We start from the raw sequence: 21,731 nt of genomic DNA on the forward strand, positions 1-21,731 counted from the left end.
AGGAAATTATCCTAGGAAGGGCATTTGCTTGAGTGCCTTGGTCAAGCATTCAGAATCCAATGAAACTTGGATTGGTATTTTTCTCTTCTGCTTTTTGGGTAATTTTTATTTGGACCCTGAAGCCCTAGGTTCGACTTAAGTTAAGTCATTTTAATGAAATTATAAGGACAGTTTGCATTTATCTTCCTGTGTATTCGGAAAAACCATTTAAGAACATACAATTGCAAAATGCACTTATGTCCTTTAGAGTGGATATTTTTTGTGGTATGTATGAAAAAATAGTCATTAGGATGGCATCATATATGCTCGCCTCGATCCAAAGGTTTATATTAAAAAGACACAGAGTATATTTGTAAATATAATCTTTTATTAAAATAATTATTGTTGTCATCTGGTATTATAATTTAATTAATAAAAAGGCTTTGTTTTTTGTAAAACTATTGTTGTTTAATAGAGTTAAGAAATTGTTACAGTTAAATATTTAATGTCTATTTTATCATTTTAAAATTAAGAAGTCAAAATACAATACTATCCGCTTTTGGAAAAAAATTAAATCACACCAAGTACCAACTTCACACTTGTATTTTTATTATTTTGAATTCCAAAAAAAAAAAAAAAAAACTATTTCTAAGAAAATTAACTTCCTAAATTTGATTACACCAAATTAGATAATAAATAAATGAAAATCTAATGGAACTAGGAACTTCAAAAAATTGATAACATCAAATTGAAAAGTAAATAATAAAAACTAAAAAAATAACACTAAATTGAAAAGTAAATATAAAAAAGTTCTAAAAATAAGGAGCTACCAAATTATAGTTAATTTTTTCTTAATTATTATCATAATTTTTCTTAATTATTATAATAATAATGTAATTTAATATAAAATATAAATAAGTAGAATAAAACCTTAAATTTATTTTGGAATTTTTAGATAAATACAAATTGCCACGTCATCATTTAATTAATGTAGTTTAAAGGTAGAGACTAGATTAGTAATTTCAAAAAATATAGGAAATGAAATAATAATTAAGATAATAGTATAGAAGACAACAATAATTATTCTTTTTTTATTTAATATTTAAGGATTTTAAAATCTCAATTTTAAAAAAGAGCCTTTTTATTGGTGGCTCTTGGTGAAAGGTTTCAAGTGGGTTGTCAACGAGATTGAATCTTGACCGTTCGTTGTAGGTGCTGTGTATTAATTGTAAGTCAAGCACAATCCCTTTTATTATTGATTATTCACACTTATCATAATTATTTGAGCAAATTGCAATAACACCCCAAAATTGAGGCTTTAAAGCACTGACACCCCACTTTATTTTAAAACCAACACCCCATTCATTACCCTGTCCTTGTTGTACGTTGTCTTTTTGTTTTTCCCCTCCCTTCTTATGTCTTGACATATAATTATCAAAAACCCTGTCTTTCACTGGGTGGTTCTCTTCTCTTCTGCGGTCCGTGTCTTCTTGGGTTTTCCCGGCTTTGCGCACTCTGGTCTGGGGCGGGCTTTCTCTTCTCTCCGTTGCTCCGTGGTCCTTTGGGTTTTTTTGGTCTCTGTTCGTTTCTCGTCTGGTCCACTGTCTGTCCCGGTCCGTGGGGGTGCCCCCCGGGCTCCGGGCTTTTGTTTTTGGTCACTCATCGGATCAATTTTTGGCCCTTTGCCAACATGTTCAGACTTCTGAGCCATTGGAGAGAATCCTGTCGCCCTTCTTGCCACTCCGCTCAGTCGGTTGCTTTGGCCTGCTAGGTCTCCCCGCATCGATTCTGAATCATCGGTGTCTTCCATCCTTGCGCGTGTTGTCGCCCCGCGTCGGCGTTGCCATTCGCGTCGCCGGTGCCCGGGGGGTGCGTGCCTGCTGGACCTGCCTTCGCTGGTGTTGCCGTTTTACCTTTGGCCTCTTCTCGTGTGCTCCGCCGTGTCTCCGCCGCTGTCGTTGTTCGGCGGTCTCTGGCCCATGGGGGTTTCCCCTTGGTTCCAGTTAGGGGGCGTCGTGTCGGTTTTTGGTGGGGATATTGGCTCCGGTTGCAGGCTTGGCCCTTTGGATGCGTATCTCATACAATTCAGGGGGTCATCTGTTGCATTTCCATTCTATTCAATGTCCATGCTTGCTGCTAACAGTGATGTTCTCATCCTTTCTTGTGCATTGACCAGGAAACATATCACCTGATTGATAGGGATATTGTTAGCATTGGGAGAGGGAATCATTATTAATGTTGGACGTGGGGCTCTCGTTGATGAGAGGAGCTGGTTCGGTGTTTGGTGCAGTGGAATTATGGTGCCGGTTTGGATGTGTTGAAAATGACCAGGTGCCCCAGGAGCTAGACCTGGGTGTCGAACGGTGGAGAATGGGGCGGCTGTGGTTGCCGCGGGGGGGGTCTGTCGTTGCTGGCGTGGCGATTTTTGTGGCGGTGACTATTTTCTGGTGTGGGATGGGAGAGTGGGTGACAGGAGATCCCTTCACCCACCTTGGTTGGGTGAATATTTTAATGCTCTAAATATAGGAAATTTTTGTCATTTTATTTTTCATGAATTTTTCTTTTATTTTTGATAAATGAAAATAAGATTGATTAGAGAATAAGTTTGATAGAGAAGGGTATAATAGTCTTTGTAATAATATAACTAACCACTCTACGTGGACCTTGTGTTTTTCAACGTAGTCGGGTGTTGTGCTTTGGTCTCTATTTTGGGGTGCCAGTGCAATTTGCTATAATTATTTAGGTTTATACAAAAAAAAAACTATTGTTAGTTAGGACTTGTTAAGTCCCAAGATAAAATGACTAAAATGCTTTCCAATATTAATTGACTAAACTATCTTCTCATCTCCAACCCTTGGGTGAATAAATGTATTCACATTTCACCTGTCATCTTCCCACACCTTTGCTAGTAACCACCCACCACCACTAGAACCATCGCCCCCACCCTCTGCCGCCCTTACCCCGACCTTTACCCTGCCGAAAATCATCCACCATTGAAGGCGCCAGTGCTGTTGTTGTTGTTGGATTCTAGCGAATTGTTCCAGGGAGTTGCTTGGGTCCGGCGCATTAAATGTGTAGAACCGTCAAGCCACACACTATGGGCTGTCGGATCAAAATTTCGACTCAACCTTTGAAATTCAACGGTTGAGATTCAATTTCGACCAAAATTTTGTATCTGACGGTTCGAAATCTTAGCTTGATGGTTAATGCGCATGACCCAAGCAATTTCGATTGTTCCATGTGTGCTTCTTCGACATGTATCACATGAAACGATTTCACATCCCAAGAATCCCTAGATAACCTTCGAATAGTGATCGTGACAAGCTCTGAAACTCACTCGAAACCTTAAGGCTGCGTTTGTTTGCAAAAGTGGGATGGAAAAAAGTAGTAGGAAAAAAAAATGGGTTTCATGTGTAGTGGCGTGAGGGAGAATGAAAGTAAATGAAGAAATTTTGTGGAAAAATGTTAATTATGAGTCAAATATTTTACTTTTTCACATTTTTTCACATTTTTTCACAAAATTTCACACCGGGGATTTGAAAAGACTACGGATGATAAAGTTGGGTTGCCGCGAGACAATGTCTCTAACTTTCCTACTTTCCAAGCAAACAATCTATATTTTTAATCGAAATTTATTACAAATGCGCCATGTATACTTCGTTCTCCATTGCTTTCCAAAACTCAAAATCACAAGATAATCACCACCAATAACAACCTTCTACTTCCACCATCAAAGACAGAACTTGATCTGAGAAGCCATTAAAGAACAAATGACTCAAAAGCTCCCTGCAAAATTATCTCAAAACTAAGACTCCAGGTATAATAGTTCAAAACCTGGGGTTTTCGTTTCTTGGCGAACAAAAAAATCGAGACCGGAGAAGCCATCAACGAGTTCAGACTTATAAGTTCAACTTTGAGAGAGATTTTGAAACCGATTGATTTGGAAACCAAGTCTTTTGGGTCTTCCAACAGATGGTTGATTTTCGAAAGTAGATGGTGGTGGGGTGATTTCCGGCAATGGGAAGGTAGAGACGGTGGTGAGTGATTCCCGGAAAATTGTAGGAGGAAGATAGATGAAGGGGCCTAAGAATTCGATTGGGAAGCCAGGAAGGGTAGTTTACTCAATTGATATCGAAGGATATTTTAGTTATTTTATTTTGGAATTTAACAGAATTCAACTAACCCTGTTAAGTGTAAGTAACTGGCACTTAAAAGGCGGTGCTTTCTGTTGTACTCTCACTTAAGAGATCCACACCTTAAAAACTCTTTACAGAGTCATAAATTGTCTAAAACTGATCAACTGATGAAACCCTAATTTAAATATTATGGAAAAAAGAAAGAAAAAGAAAGCAAAAGCAAGCCTGGAGACGGTTGGTGCCACAGCCATTAGAGAGCTGGAGAGGGGATTTGATCAAAGCACGCCGAAACATGCCGATGTATTTCAGATTCGGGTAAAGTTTCTTACCCCCAAAAAAAGGAAAAAGGAAAAATAGCAAGGTAAATCCGTTTTCTCTTTCAGATTGATGTATCTCTCTGTCAAACTCCAGTTTTCCTTTTCTCCTTCTCAGTGATACCTCAACCGTTTTCCGCTAAATGGATTCTTTCTTGCTTCCTTTTTAAGTTTGCCTTTGAAAAATTGTTTGGGGGGCATTGCATGTTGAATTTATTTAAATTAACTTGATAACTTGTCGGGTTCTAAATTCTAATCACGTTAGTTGTTGGTACTGCTCAAAATGCAAGACTACTATGATGGTGGTGTTGTTTAGGACTCTGAATTTCTGCATTGGAAGTTTGCTCATAACATTAAATTTTTTTTTATTGATTTTAGTTGACTGTTAAAAAGGTATTATGAGATTATTTGACTAAAGAATTATTAAATATTTTAGCTTAAGGAAATATCTAGGTATCTGTAAGAACAGTGTTGGATTTGATCCCACTTCTACGCAATCATTTTATACGAACTTCATGACCAGGGAAATACTATCTTCATAAGGTATCTGTACAAAACACTACAGTCTTGTCACTGACAAGTAGTCGCAGACCATATGGTTCTTCATGTTTATTTGTGAAAGAAATTTTGCATGGGATGTGCTTTTGTCTTGGCACTGATTGTTTCTTTTTGCTTGTTAGCCCATTATGTAACTAGACTCTACAGTCTTGTAGCTCTATGTTTGTGGTTAATGTGAATTGAATGTTTTTGTCTTTTTTGTCATGATTAATCATTGCAGGATTTCTTCAACCAACCTCTGCTGCCTGACTGAGTTCATTATGTGAGATTTTGTGGTCCAGTTTTGTTGAGCTATTCATCTCTTTTATTGGTTTGTCCTTTGCTTTAGTTGTAGCAACTTTTGCATTTTATTTCTTGCAATTGCTTGAAGAGTATGGAGGACAAAATGGTGAACCCCGGGATGGAGAGAATCAGCAATAAAGCTGACACTGAAGATATAGATCCACTGCTGGCTATTGGAGATGAATTAGCAATTGATATACTCATTAGGCTCCCTTTAAAGACGCTTTTCAGATCCAAGTGTGTCTCCACTCGCTGGAAGCACTTGATCTCAGATCCATATTTTGCCTATGTGTATGTTAATAGACAAGCAGGAGGATCACATACACATACAACCACCCCCGTCAGTTTCTTTTGTCAGTTGGATCCTTTTGCTCATGCTTATGGATATGGTCCTCTAGAGGACAAGAGTCTTCACTTTCTTCGGCTTGACAATGGTGTTAAAGATGAAAATGATGACAATCATGTCGTCATGCAACACAGAGTGAGGGCCTTAAAACTTAATTTTTCCATTGTTGATTCTTGCAACGGCTTACTACTATTTACTGGGACTGGGAAGCTGTACTACTATGTGTCTAACTTGATATCTAAGCAGTGGGTTGCCCTGCCTCAGCCAAAAGGACGGCATCCATATCAAAGTGCTAAGTTAGTCCACAATTATGATGACAGTTATAAACCCTCTCTCACGCAGATGAAATTTGAAGTTTTACTTTTTTCACACTATATGAGTTTATTATCTGTGGAAATATTTTCTTCAGAGACTGGAAAATGGAAAATGGTACGACTCCCTTATTATCCTTCCTATTTGAGTACCCTTCGCTGTCATTCCTTGTTCAATGGGGTTGCCTACTGGTTGGTCACACATGCTGGTCATGGTTTTAATATTGCTGCCCTTGATTTTAGCCATCTTAAGGCATCCAGGCCATTGCATTTAGTTCCACGCAATGATTTTGTTGTATTGCCAGGGGGTTATGTTCAGTCCATCCCACTGCCTGCAAGCAGTGATTATCCCTGCAATGGATTCTTGGGATTCTCAGGTGGTTTGTTGCACTATGCTGAGAGCAACCTAACGAATCTCCGCATATGGGCTCTTTCCAGTGGAGGACCCTCGCAATCTTCTCAGGTTGAATGGTCTCTGAAGCTGAGAGTCAGTCTGCAATTCATGATTGATGAACATCCAGATATATTTCAGTCTATTACTACCGGTATACGACAGTTAGCTAAACGGCATAAGTTTCACTTCACTCCGTTGGCTTTCCATCCATCAGGTCTCCACCTTGTTTTGTTGAGATTGCCAGGGATGATAGTCTCATATCACATTGAGAAAGGAAAGTTGGAGGTTGTGCATCATTACAATGTCCGCAAGTTTCAGCGCTTTGCAGTCCTATCTTTCAACCATTCGGCATGGCCTACTCGACTTCCCTTGGTAAGAAATGACTTTCCTTTTTGGGATACACATCATACACTAGTTGGGTAATGCCGCACTCCCAATTCTTTATGCTAACAATATTATATTCTGGCTTTGTTAGTGTAATGTCCTGTATCTATAGAGTAATATTTCAATAATATTGAATGTGGTATTGTTAAGTTTGAGAGGAGAAGAGGACTGAATAAGCCAAAGGTAGGGGAAAAAAAGAGAGAAAGGAAAGAAGGCAACTTGGAGACTTTTGAGTCCAGTCCTAAGCCAAGTGACAAGAGCCAAAAGGGTGCCCCCAAATGTGTGAAGAGGCATTGGGAAGTGCTTTTCTGGCACTTTCACTTATAAATGTGGGGAAGAAGGCAATATAGCAAGGGACTACCCCACTTTGAAGGACCAGAGATAGCAAGGACAAAAGTGGAATGTGGGAACTGGAAAGGTAAAGGAGATTGATGATTCTGAGAAGGCCAAGAACCTTGGTGTTCCAGGCAGTAGTTGCACGTATAACCGTTTTTTTAGTGGGATTATAATTAATACTTACGTTGATAGAAAAGGATGATAAATGAAATCATGTCTGAAATGTATGAGTGATTGTAAATTGATTTATGTTTGTTCAATGTGATGCTAGGAATGCTTAAAATTTGTGATGTGACTGCATATACTTTGTTCGGTTCTAAATTGACCCATTCCTTCGTATCATGTGAATTTGTTATGAAATTGGGGTTGAAACCCACATTGATGGATTGTTCGTGGTTTATTACTATGCTATCCAGTAGTGTGGTAGAGGCAACTGAAATAGTTAAGTCGTGTGAACTAGATGTCAAAAAAAGAAAGTTAACCATAGATTTGATAGCCCTAGACTTGAAGGATTATGATGTGATCTTAGGGATGGATTGACTAGCTGTAAATATGCTAGTGTCTTGTGTTATGAGAAGATGGATCATGGTGGTGTGGAGACCTTTGGAGGAACTCGAGATCAAGTTCTCAGGAGTGAAAATATGGTCTCTTGCATTAAGAATGATCTCAAATATGCATGTTAAGCAATTGCTCTGGGATGGATGCAATGGGTACCTAGCTTTTGTGCAGGATTTGGAAGCATAAAGGGTGGCCTTATCAGAGGTACCAATGGAGAAGAAATTTCCTGATGTCTTCCTTGAAGACTTGTTAGGATTGGCTTCAGAAAGAGAAGTGGAATTTGACATTGAGCCTATTCTTAGTACAACCCCAATATCTAAAGCCACGTGCTCAATGGCTCCACAAGAATTAAAAGAGTTAAAGGAGCAGTTGCAAGGCTTTTTGGATGAAGGCTTCATTTTCACTTTGAGGAGTCCCGGTCCCTTTTGTGAGGAGGAAAGATGGGGTTTCGAGGATGTGTTTTGATAATAGAAAATTGAACGAAGTCACTATAAAGTGCAAATATCCTTTACGTAGAATCGATGATTTGTTTGACCAACTACTAGGAGTTGAGATTCAGGTATCATCAGTTGATAGTAAAGGAAGAAGATGTGCCAAAAAAATTGCATTTAGGACCAGGTATGAACACCATGAGTTCTTTGACATGCCCTTTGGGTTGACCATTGCACTTGTGGAATTTATGGAATTAATGAATAGAGTGTTCCTTGATGTCCTGGATCATTATGTGATTGCTTTTATCCATGATATATTGGTATATTCAAAAAGTAAGGAAGATCATGAAAAGCATCTAAGAACACTTTTGTAAACCTTGAGGAAAGAATCTTTATGCTAAATTTAAGAAGTGTGACTTTTGGCTTGATAGAGTGGTGTTCTTGGGTTATGTAATCTCGAGTGAAGGTATTAGAGTGGTAGCTAGTAAAGTCTAAGCTATGATGGGATGGGCTATACCAACAAATGTGACTAAAATAAGAAGTTTTCTTGCTTCGGTTGGTCACTATAGGAGGTTTATTAAGGGATTTGCTAAAATTGCTCTTTTATTGACTAGGAAAGGAGTTAAATGTGTTTGGACCGAGGAGTGTGAGCAAAGCTTCTAAGAGCTTAAGTAGAGATTGATAACTGCATCTATTTTGATTTACCATATGTAACTGGAGGATTTGTCATTTATAGTGACACATCTACAAGCGGTTTAGGATGTTTACTCATGCAACATGGAAAAGTAAAGGCCTATGCATCAAGGCAATTGAAGCCCCATAAATAAAACTATCCAACCCATCTTTTGGAGTTGGTAGCAGTTTCTTTGGATTGAAGATATGGAGGCACTACTTGTATGGAGAGAAATTTGAAATATATACTAATCACAAGTGCCTCACGTTTATCATCACCCAAACATAATTGAATTTTGAGACAAAGGAGATGGTTAGAGCTGTTGATGAGTGATAAGAACCCACGAATCGAATGCAAAACTAATATTATTTAATTGATAGAATAATGAAGAACAATAATGAACTAGTTACAATGGTGCTAGTCACCCCCACAACACATTGCTGCCCCTGTGATCCTAAGGCCCTATCATTACCAGCCCCTTTAAAATCACCTTGCCCTCAAGGTGATGGAAAAGTAGAAGCTTGGTCTTTACATGTTTGCTGCACAACCATGCTAGCTTAGTATCTTTAAGATAATCCTCCTTGGAATCCAACTGATGCAGTAACCTAGAAGTCCAAGCAGTCCATATGAATGAAAGCCTCAAAATCTCCAGCTGCAGACCTAACGACAGAGCGAAGCGGAAGCACAACAGTCGTCGCCTTTTGGAAGCTGTCCACCACTGCAGTTGGCTTCCGGTGTCGCTGACTTTCCCCTGTTGGCCATCGTTGGATGGTGTTTGAGTGCCTGGCCTCCGCCTCCTTCAATTGTCGCTCTGGTGCGGAAGACCAGTAGAGGGGCTGAAGGTAGAAGAAAAAGGAACAATATTGTTCCAGAAATGCCCCTGTGTATGGTGTATGGCTAATGGGCTATTTGGTTTGTGGACCCTTATTTGCTTGGGTGCTAAAGCAACTACTAGGCTGGGCCTGAAAATATAACACCTGATGGGCTGCTGCCTAGCATCTTGACCCTTGGGTCCATAAAATAAGTGAGTGGGCCACTATTCATTTGAATTAATTTGGCTCCTTGAGGCCCACACTTTGGATTTTGAATATTGGGTACGTTGCTCGGTTTGACCCAGCTTAGTAGGCCCTAGTGCTTCCTTTTTAACCTTTGGTCCACAGCCCATGGATTTGGGCCTTTGGGTAGGCAGATCTATTTGGGTTCTCAAGGCCCATTCCATGGGTTTATTACACAAAAATAAATAGCCCAAACGGCCTAGGGGTCTAAAACACTTGAACCACACTTGGACTTGAACCGCCAGTTCAATCCCTTTCTTCCTCTTTACTTCACCTGCGATCCACACCCTAACCATCGCCCAGATTTTCGCTGTTGGATCTGGAAAGAACAATTCCAGCTCTCCCTCAACGAGATTTCCGGCGATCAATTCCTCACTTTCCTTCTCAAAGCTTGCCGCCAGATCTTCAACCACCAATTCTCTGCGATCTTGGATAAAACAACATTGCAAATCACGCGGTAACCACCTCCAATGTCGGCGTTGCAAATCGGCAAGTGCTGCTATTGACGCTTCTGCCTTCATCCAAGGTGGCTTTGCCGGAGACCTCCTCGCCCAACCTTTTTCCACTCTATCCCGGTGTTGTTCCTCCCATTCTAAATTACCTTTGGCCTCTTTTTCACCCTCTTTCAAAATCTCTACCAATGTTTCATCACCATGGTTACTATCTGCGATACCTTCACCCCTTGTCTGGATGGCTTCGAAATTTTTCAGAACATTCTCTGCGATTTCAGCCTTTGCTGCTTCTATTTGTTCCATTATTGATGTTTCATACACTATGATGCCATTAACTTGCTCGAACCTAGTATTTTTTGGTTCCCCTGCTACTTCAGTCGCTTGCTCAACATTGAAATCCAATTTCAGGCCTTCCGTGAAGATTGACCAATTGAAGTTCGACCAGTTCTTCTGGTAAAGCCATGCTAACGCCTCTCCTTCTAAATGTTGGAGTGCCACTCCCAATCTATGCTCATCATCAATCTAGTGTTCCCAACAAAATAACATAACTTCAAGAAGCCATTCCTGCACATCCCCTTCCCGAAAAAACATGGATAATCCGGTTTCCATTGCTTCCTGCAGATCAAAATGTGCTCTGATACCAATTTGATACGAACCCACGAATCAAATGCAAAACTAATATTATTTAATTAATAGAATAGCGAACTGGTTACAATGGTGCCAGTCGCCCCCACAACACATTGCTGCCCCTCAGCCTACGGCTGCCCAAACATGTACATAAATAATCCTTAACTACTACTCACATCCTACCCCTATTTATAACCCCTAATCAACCCTAATCTCCCCTCTCTCTCCTCAGTGTAGCATACTGTGATCCTAAGGCCCTATCAAAGAGTTATGATTGTAATATTAATTACCATCCTTGTTAAGCGAACAAGGTGGCTGATGTGTTAAGTAGGAAATCTTAGGGATATTCTGCAGCTTTAATAAATAATCAACCTCATCTTCTTAAGGATGTAGGAAAGATGGGCATAGAGTTTGTAATTGGAAGTGAAGCTACACCTTATGTATCTATCTTAATTGTGAAACCTTTTATTATTGAGAAGGATGACATTTTCTTATAGAAAATTAAGGAAAAGGTAACAAATATATTTTAGTATTGATTCAGCAATAGTAATCAAATATAAATTAAGATCATGTGTGCCTTGAGATGAGAAGTTGAAACAAGAATTGATGAACAAAACACATAGCAACCTATACTCAGTGCATCCTGGTAGTGCTAAGAAGTACTAGGATTTAAAAGAACCCTTTTGGTGGAACCTTGGAATGAAATGAAGCATAGTTTTCATGGCGACAAGACGATGCAAGCCGGTTTAGGCTAGTTGAGGTGATGAGTCGAAGAGGGGCTCCAAGGCGCTTTTGAGGCGTTTTTAAGTGAAATTTTTAGTGTCCATCTCATACACTCTTGTTCATTATAAATCTATCATATCTTATACAATAAAGAAACTAATATTACCCTACCCCAAGTTGTCCAACATACTACAAACCACACATAGTAAGTCCTAAACATACTCCAAGTATCATACTATCATTAACAATTGAATTCAAGAATCAAGATACGATAAAATGGGCCTAAATAGTAAACACATAGATGCATAAACAAGTAGACAACATACCTTCGTTGAATGTCACCAGCACCAACACCACCTACAACTCCACCTCCACCAGCACCTACAGGCTAAAACTCTACCTCTACATTGTTGAGCTCTAGCCAAATATCCTCATAAGTGGAAGTAGAAAATGAAACAAAACATATAGCCAAATATCCAAATGCAAAGTTTTAAATATTTAAGCAAACAATCCCACTTATAATCTAAAATCTAAAGTCCAAATCCCAAAGATAGCAATGCAAACATATCCAAAATTCCCAATAAAAATCCACAATAAATATCCAAAATTCCCGATAGAAAAGTGTAAATCTACTAGTCATAATCATCATCAAGCAAATTGGTAGTAAGTGGGAGATCTTCTCGAAGTTGTTGCTCCGAAGAGGTTCTTCTCCTAGACCTCAAACCTTAATCATCTACAATATTCTCATCATCATTCAAATCTTCCACTTGTTTCATGTCTCCATCAGACTTAGAGTTATGTTCCTCAACCACCCTCTCCAAAGATCTGTAACATGAGTAACATAAATTAACTCCAACATATGTTGATTCAGATGGTTGACCTCTCCTCGGTCTGTTCTGGCTCTCAAGTGATGCAGATGCCCTATAGCTTTATCAATAGTGCTCCAAGTAAGATCACCCTTAGGATGGACTAAATCATCAAGATGACTAACCATCCACTCATTGCTCCCTCAAGCTCATTAAGGAGTAGTGGATCATAATTTCTACCTTGTAATTGCCTTTCATTGAACCTTTCTTGTAGATGGCGATTGTATTGAATAAAAACTAGATCATTCAACTGCTCATGTTCCAGCCTATTCCTCTTTTTGGTGTGAATCTAAATTCATAAGCAATTGAAGAGAATCTCAAGTCATTCTTCCAAAATTCGAACTTAAAAAGTATTTTAAATACTTAAATCACTTAATACTTACAAACTCAAATGTGCTCCAATTCCATTCACAACCAGAGGAGGAACAACAAAGGCTTAGTATCCTCTATGCAATCCTTGTAAGCTCAAAAGCATTTCCTCCATGTGTATCCCACCAAATAACTATAACATAAAAAAAATATATTAACATAAAAACTAGAGTTACGAACCAAATAAGTATAACTAAAAATAAAAAGCATACAACTAAAAACTTACGAGGACTCATGGTTGTACGCTGTCTGATAGCCATACTTGTGGAGAAAGGACTTTTGCCTTGCTTGTATTCACATGCCTGGTGCAATACCTTATCTTGTAGACTTACATTAGGCACTATTCTTGTAACAACTTCATTGAAAGAAGTTTGGAGAGAACTAATCAACTGACAATCATCCGCAACATTTAATTTGTAGAACTTCCCAAGATTCAAAAATAAGGCTGCACCATATAGAGGTCTCTCCATCTGACACTCCCGTCACCTATCAATTATTTGTATGACTTTTTTCAAAAGTCGTTCTTTGCCTCCAAAATTGTCCTTTATTCTTCTCTTAGCTTCTTGCATGGCTACAAACACTTCAGGCAATGCGGGTCTTTTATCAGCTTCTACAATCCTCAATACAATCATAAGAAGTTGTGATGCTCTAATGCAATCCTCCACACCATGCCAAAATGCTGTAGTAAATGTTGTTTCAGCTACTCTCTTCCCTGCTTTGGTCTTGGATAAAATGGAGTTTGTCCACTCCTCAGAAATGAATAAGTGCCTTAAGTCATCCTTATGTTTTAATAAGCTTTGGAGTGTCAAAAATGAAGTGGCAAACAAGGTCTAAGTTCCCCGATACCATGCGAACCCCCCCCCCCCCCCCCCCCCCCCCCCCCCCCCCCCCCCCCCCGCGCCCCCCCGCCCCCGGCCCCCCCCCCCCCCCCCCCCCCCCCCCCCCGGCCCCCCCCCCCGCCCTTTTTCCCCGGGGGGCACTCCCCCTCACAAGTCACAAGATTCCTTCCATTTGTCTTTTGTCTCAAGGCCTCCAACACTCTTGTGTGTCTTTAAATGAAAGTGGTTATTCTTTTCGCTTGAATTGTCACCCTTTTATATCGTTTCAAATTCCTAATGTCTTCTAGCATTAGATCAAGACAATGGGCTGCACAGGGAGTCCAATGTAATTTAGTTATCTTTCCATTAATAATGCCCCTACTGCTCTGTAATTTGAGGCATTATTAGTCACCACTTGAACTACATGTTCTTCCCCAATTTCTTCAACTTTACTATCGAATAATTCAAAGAGTAAGAAGTTTCAGCTCTGGAAGGGCAAACTTCTTTCTTTTGCTGGCAGGGTGGTTCTCATCCGCTCAATCTTCCAATCTTCCTACCTCTACTGGTGCGGAGTTCTTTCCATCCCCAAATCAACAATCCAAGCAATGGAGTCCCTGTTTTGTGCCTTCCTTTGGAAAGGGCAAGAATCCTCTCGCTTCATTCATCTGATTAGTTGGTTAAACCTTTGTTGCCCCACCTCTGAAGGAGGCCTGGGTATTTGTCGGATCGGATGTTAACATGGCCTGCCTTCTCCAGCTCATCTGGAAAATTGCCTCAAAGAAAGATTCCATTTGGGTTAAGTGGGTTTATTCTTACCTCCTCCGATCCGACTCCTTCTGGCTAGACCCGTGGCATCCGATGGGAATTCTCTTCAATCATTTTGGCCCCCGTGCTGTTTATGACACCCGTATCCCCAAATTCGTGCCCCTTTCTTCTTTCATCTTGAATGGCACTTGGTCCCCATCACCCCTCCTCATTCTCACATAGGTTTGGGAGTCTCTTCCCCCTATTTCTAGCTCCCCGCATGATACCACTGTTTGGTTGCCTTCCCCCACCAAAGCCTTCTCCACTTCCTTTGCTTGGAACCTCCTTCGCCCCCACAGCCCTAAGCCCCCTTTGGTCTAGTTCAAAAGCTTTATCCCCCGTCACTCCCTAACCCTTTGGAGAGCCCTCAACCTTGCTCTCCCCACCCAATCCTTCCTTATTAGCCATCATATCCCATTAAGCCCCAATTGTACCCTTTGTTGGAATGGTTTGGAAGATCTGGATCACCTCTTTTTTTCTTGCCCTTTCTCCAAATTGCTCTGGGAAAAGCCTTAGCCTCCATTTGGCCCCGTTCGAGGCGCTCCTTTGGATTTTCCCTGGATTGGCCTTGGGTTTTGAGAAACTTTGCTGGAAACTCCATCTGCGATCGGAATGGTAAACTTGTGTATTGTGCCTCTATCCACCACCTTTGGTGGGAGCGCAATCTTAGGATAATATGGACTTTCAAATCCCGCTCCATAGATAGGATTTGAAATGCCATCTATTTTGAAGTCTCTTCTAGGCTGTTAGCCATTCCCCATCCCTCTATTGATGATTCCTCGAGGAACAGGCTTATTGTTGTCTCCTAGGGCCTTAGCTCTTCTCTTCAGTCTTCTGCTTAAAGACCTTGTATTTGTTTCCTTGTCTTTAATATATTATTTATTCATTCAAAAAAAAAAATTCAAAGAGCATTTTTGCATCTTTCACATGGCTAGATTCATCCACAGAACCAAGGAAGAATGTTCCCTCTGGACAATTCACAAGAAAATTGATGAGGTGCCTACCCTTCTTATCGGTCCACCTATCAGACATGAGTGTGCATCCATAAATCTTCCAATATCTTTCATAATTTTTCCTCATCTCCATCGTTCTTTCTTTCATATTCCTCAATAAAGACACCTTGATTTAATGAAAGTTGGGGGTTTATACCTAGAACCATATTGTGCAACAGACTCCAGCATCACCTAAAAACTTTTAGTTTTAACTGTATTGAATGGAATGCCACACTGATGCACCCAATCAACGATGTGGTTATCCACTTACTTCTTTTCTTCCTCGGATCTCATTCTATTATTCCCAGGTTGACATTGAGAGGGGGGGTGAATCAGTGTCTTCTAAAATTCTCTTTGATGTGATGCTTCTTTAAATTCAAGACAAGGTTGGTCAAGATAATCCTGTAATTATCAATTACACAAGGGCACGTCCACCACACACCACAATGTGGCTGGGTCTATCAAACAGTGCACCACCACTTTGCAATCAAAGCACTCCAATATATGCAATGAAAAATAAACTAGAAACATAAGACACCACATTTACGTGGTTCAGCCAAATTGCCTACATCCACGGAGTAATGCCCTAAATGGAGCTTCATATTTACTCAGTACTTTCCAACTACAATGATCAGAGAATGTAGCCACTCTCAATTAATTCAAATCATAGAGCACCCAGCCACCCACTCCATTATTAACTCTTGCACTCACAAAAGTATAAGGCTAAAACCTCAAACAACTCAACCTTAACAAGCAACTACTTGAAAGGTGAAACTTTTCACTACAATGATCAGAGAGCACCCATTCTTAATTAATTCAAAACATAGAGCACCCACTCCAGTATTAACTCTTGCACCCACAAAAGTGTAAGGCCATAACCTCAAACAACTCAACCCTAACAAGCAACTACTTGAAAGGTGAACTTTTCAAATTAAAGGAGATTACAATAGATTACTCACCTTTTTCTTCAACGTTTTCACCAAAATACGCATCCAAGCTTGTTCTCCATAACCATATTGCTTCTTGGCTTCTCCTCCACATTTTTCTTAGTCTCCACAGGCCAAAAAACTCAAAAAACCTCTTATGTTTCGCTCAAATTCGAGCTTTCAAAGAGAATGATCGTTGATGCACAAGAACCATTGAATTTCATCTTCTAGATGAGTCCCAAAGAGAATCTAATCCCACAGCCATTGGATATCCTCTTTAAAAAGGCGGGTGAGATCTGGGCCGTCAGATCCTTTAAGTGATGTAAGATTAGAGTACCCTTCACCAGATTATTTCAAATGGAATCTTTTCTAATCTTACCTTTAAGCTGCAATACACAGGATCATGTTGATCATTATACTTTGCAGTGCACCATACGACCAACCAAAAGGCACGGGATGGAATCTTTTCCATCTTGGGCACTTGAAAACCAAGCGCATCAGTCTCAACCCTCAAAATTGGATCTTCATCCACGTCCTTCTAATGACCATTAAATTGTATGATTCAATCTTTCAAAATTACACTTTCCTCCTTGAGATGTAAAACTTATTTCACAAAGACCCCCGAACTCTTAAAAATTATTTTCGAACCCTTGAGAGTAGATTACATCACAGTAGCCAAATTTGATATTTCTTCTACAATGCCCAGATTTGCTTCCATATCGCACTCTCACGAGAAACCTCATAACTCCCTTGTTTGATATTGAAATCACAATCCGAAAAGTGCGTTGGAAAGAAGACTTCATGAACTACATTTCTTTAATTTAAGTCGGACCCAGAAAACAACTGGATGACTACTCAAAAATTCATCCAATGTGACCTTTGTGCAGTGACCTGTGAAATCCACTATTCTAAGTAATCTTCGCTTCACCCAAAACACTTAAAGCTTCTCACAAACACTCAAAACTGTTGTAATAGTGTTAATCACCCTCTAAAATATATAAAAAATGCCCAAAGTCTTCTTTGGGAGCTTCACTTCAGTAAAAGTTATGTACTCTTAGAACACACTGTATTTTAGTTGCCAACAATGACAACATATGCAATCTCAGCCAATGGAACAACACATTCTATTCAAGATTGTTGTTTGAGTTGTACCCTTTGCCCACCTATCATCAACAACTTTTTTAGGAGTGCGTCTAACATGCATATCCATAGGACCCCTTACTAGAGCCTTATTGAGGGCACTTTTCAATCTCTTTGATGCAGTCCCAGAGCTTGGTTTCTTGGAGCACACCTCAGACCCAACACTAGGAAATGTCCCTCCTTTAGTAGAGGTAGGAGTAGGATGTTCTTCTCTAGTATCTTGATGAACGTTATTATACTCATTATCCAAATCAGTAACAATTGCCCTCTTTTTATTTTTCGACAACACTGCATTCATCTCATGGGCAATTGCTATAGTGGTCTTGGTGCACTTTACAACATCCCCATATACACCCACTAGATGTGCTTCAATCTTCTAATTCCTCCTTTAAGGTCTTTGTTGCACAAAGTGCACCTGACTGTATTCTTGTCAGCCACATCTGGCCAATACCCATACTTCCACCTTGGGTCATTTGACTTGGCCTTTCTTTTTAGGTCAGGGATCAAAACTAGCTTCACCCCCACTAGCAGCTGCCGCGATATCGAGGCCATAAGAATAACTAGGAAATACTACAAAAAAAAATGAAACACCATATAGTAGCATATTCCCAATGTTATATTTGAGGAAATATATTGCCTGTTATGTCTTTTCGCTTCTTATCGCCTGTTTTTGTATGCCTTTCTGCCGTCCCTTGTTTTTGCTCAAAGGCGGGTTTCCCTTGTTGCTATATCGCTTATGTTTTTCCCTTCGGGGCTCGCTTTCTCTTGTCTGTTCTCTTTGCGGTGTTCCTGTTGTTTCTGCCGTCCGGGCTGTTCCCCCGTCGTTGGTTTTTTGCTGGGTTTTTGTTGTTGTTTGCCTTCTTTTGAGGGGCCTCGGTGTGCCCCTTCGTGGCTTCTCCGGTGTGTCCCGCCTTTTGTTCCTCGGGGTCTGTCTTGCCGAGCTGGGGGGCTCGTTGGGCGACTCTTCTTGAGAGAGGAGGAGGGGCACTTCCCCGCGGTTGCGGTGCCGGGCGGGGTGAGTGCCGGGGTTAGGCTCCTCGGTCGCTGTTCTTTCTTTTTGGGGTTGCGTTGTTTAGTCGCTTTTTGTGTTTTTTCTTTAACCAAATGGCAATGGATATGATTCCATGTATAATCATGCACAATATCTTTTAATTGATGTGTAATCTAACCAATGAAGACCTTTAGATTAGCATCAGATGTCTTTATATTATAGGCCATTGATTTTGCATCTTTTTTACGAAATAAATAAAAAAAACCAATAAGTCGGTTGCCTTGGGGTCCTAGGCATCTGAGGCACCTGAGGCGACGCCTCAGACACCCAGGCGACCACCTTATGGGATTCCAACGAGGCGATGTTTGCCTTATAGCGCTCGAGGGCACCCGGATGCCTAGGCGAAGCCTTAACAACTATGATATGAAGAGAGAAATAGTGAATTATGTCCATTTAAGTGTATGACTTGCCAATTGGTAAGGTAGAACATCGACGACTGTCGGGGTTGTTGCAACCTCTTGATGTGCTTGAATGGAAATGGGAACATATCACCATGGACTTTGTAGCTGCTTTAGCAAAGACTTCTTGAGGGTGTAGGGTGTACTTGTTTCAATAATTTCCGACCATGATTCAAGGTTTACTTTAAGGTTTTGGAAGAGTCTACAAAAGGCTTTAGGTAGTCATTTAGGGATGCTGAGTGAAGAAATACCGGAGATGACCTTAATGGTAGGAAGCTGTAATTGCATTAGTTGTGAAGGGCTAATCAGAGACTTGGCAGTGGTGCCTTCATCCTGTTCCATCTCAATTGGTCCTTATGCTCTTCCACTATCCGGCACTGATATGGTGTCAGGGGTTTAATGGCTTGCTGTGCTGGTACTAGTGATGTATTATTACTTGCAGTTAATGTTTACGTTCACCATTGCCGGCAAACAGGTGACCCTATACAGCGAGACCGCAGCTAAACCAGCTGAATTGCAGTTCAAAGAAGTATGGCACATGGCCAACGCCGACCTGGTGGCTGCTTTTCGGTTGTTATTGAATAATTTGGGAGGTCGTGTGATCTTAGATCATGTATGAACCATGTCAAATTGAAAATTTAATGGGATTAATCCATGAAAGGGTGGTTTTGAAAGGTTACAATGAAGTTTAATGTGAAATGGTATGTCGTGTGATCTTATATTCATGTCTGAACCATGTCAAATTGAAAATTTAATGGGATTAATCAATGAAAAGGTGATTTTGAAGGGTTACAATGAAGTTTAACGTGAAATTGTATGTTGACAATTTGATCTTCTTATATATCATGTTCTGTTGTTGTTTTAACATGTTCTGAATGGTGCAAATGGTCAATTCTAGGCTCTGAATGCACATAGATTGTGTTCACTCCCATGTCACCCCCCCCCCAAAAAAAAAAAGTAACTAAACTAGCCATAAACAGGGTTTTCCTCGCACCACCCGGCAAGTCCAGTTGGACCAAGTCTGGTCCAGATGGAACTGAACTAACCGGGTAGGAATTGGTCAGTTTGGTTGGTACCAGGATATGTCTGTGAACACTGCTAGTCCGGTTCCTCTCAGTTTTCACAACCTGCAGTCCAGTTAGCCCAGAAATGGTTATTCAGTGGATTTCTTTTATTTTTCCCCAGAAATTTGATGTACTTACCAGTATATCCTAAATGAATGATATTGGCCTTACAATTTCAATGAATTGCACTTGTAGAAATGGAGCTTTTGTTAAAGGAATACACATTTTTGGATTGACTTTGGATGACGGGAAACGCTGCCAGTAAGAATGGGTGAGTAATCTAACTTAATTGTTGGTTGATATCTGCTTGCATTCCTTGCAATGGGTGTACCATTCTTGTTAATGCTAGAGTACTATATGAGATGATTGCTTATGAAGGCTAATCTATGGCTATGGAATGTGGAGTAAAACGATAATTGCTTGTATGTCTTAGCATTTCCATATCAGATGATACTTATTTTTTGTATGTGACATCTAAAGGAAACTGGTGTGTGTGGATTATTATACTATGTCCACATTAATTTAAATTCATGAATGAAACTAAAGGAATAACAAATGAAAGACAAGAATAAAACGGAATAAAAGACATTTTGCTGATGAGCATGGCTTCTGTTAGTGCTGGAACCTGGAGCGTCCAAATGGGAAGGCCTAAAGCACAAACTCGGAGGTTGAAAGATCTAGTCTAGGCCAATGATAGCAGCAGCCTATTAGGTTGACTGGCCTCTGTTGTAGCCTATGAGGAATACCGCCTTGAGACTGGGGGATGGGAATCCAATATCGGGAACACTTAAAGGCTGGAACCACTTTGGTGGTACAGATAAGGTGTATCCTCTATCGATTATGCCTACTTTTGCTTAGGCCCAAGACTATGATAGAATTCAACTGAAAATGGAAAGAAAAATGAAATGGATATACAGATAAGGTGTATCTTTTATAGATTATGCTTAGGCCCAAGACTTCGAAAGAAATAAACTCAAAGCTGAAATGAAATTTTAAATGAAAAGAATAATGAATGAATATGCTTGAAATGAAAGGCTTATGGAATTAGACTATTTTCATGAACCTTGGAATACGAAAGTTGCTACTAAAAGGGATATATCTTTTGCTTTTTGCATTGTTGTTATATTTTGCTTCCTGGGCTTCTGAAGCTCATTCCATCTTATTACCTACAGATGACCAGTTTAAAGAAAGAAGCAACGGCACTATGATTCAGGACCTGGGTTTAAGATGAGGAGCCATTAGTATTTTGTTGTCTTTTATCCAGTCATACATAGTATTTTGAGGTTTAGGATTGTCCAGTGCAGATCTTGTACAGTGTTCTATTTGGAGATCCATTAGCAATATTTCAATATATATATATTTTTTTCAATAATAAAAATAATATTTCAATATCTCCCCCCCCCCCCCCCCCCCGATAATAATTCATGTTTCTGCATTATTTGTTCTCATCTCATTCCTATGTCAAGCCTTCCCTAATGATTTTAGATATGTTTTACCTTGAGTGGTCCCAACCATATCTGACAGCTTGGGTGTCTCATGGGGCCTTCACAAGGCTAGCTTTCATTCTAGGCTTGTGGTGGGCGGGAGAAAACATCTGGAGGCCATTTTGGGGAACTGTAGGATATTATGTGAATCATCCCCACCAGTGGAGGAAAACTCTCTTCTATTGCATTTGTCTGGTTTCATGATTTCATGACTTTTTTCAGATAAACTAAACAAACTTCTAAAATATCTTCTGCTATTA

The 21,731-nt window shown here is 40.0% G+C and overlaps 1 protein-coding gene across 1 annotated transcript; it reads left to right on the forward strand.

Annotated features, from left to right (window-relative positions):
- Positions 1-3,586: 3,586 nt before the first annotated feature.
- On the forward strand, positions 3,587-21,330 carry LOC149018220 (F-box protein At5g07610-like). The gene is made up of 4 exons (XM_089152531.1): positions 3,587-4,430; positions 5,208-6,692; positions 20,183-20,258; positions 21,160-21,330. The coding sequence occupies exons 2-3, from the start codon at positions 5,361-5,363 to the stop codon at positions 20,198-20,200; spliced, it is 1,350 nt and encodes a 449-aa protein (XP_089008657.1). The 5' UTR covers positions 3,587-4,430; positions 5,208-5,360; the 3' UTR covers positions 20,201-20,258; positions 21,160-21,330.
- Positions 21,331-21,731: the final 401 nt, after the last annotated feature.

Source organism: Hakea prostrata, chromosome 4 (assembly GCF_041222555.1).
Source record: "Hakea prostrata isolate BN-2017 chromosome 4, UWA_Hpros_2, whole genome shotgun sequence".
Lineage (NCBI taxonomy): Eukaryota > Viridiplantae > Streptophyta > Magnoliopsida > Proteales > Proteaceae > Hakea > Hakea prostrata.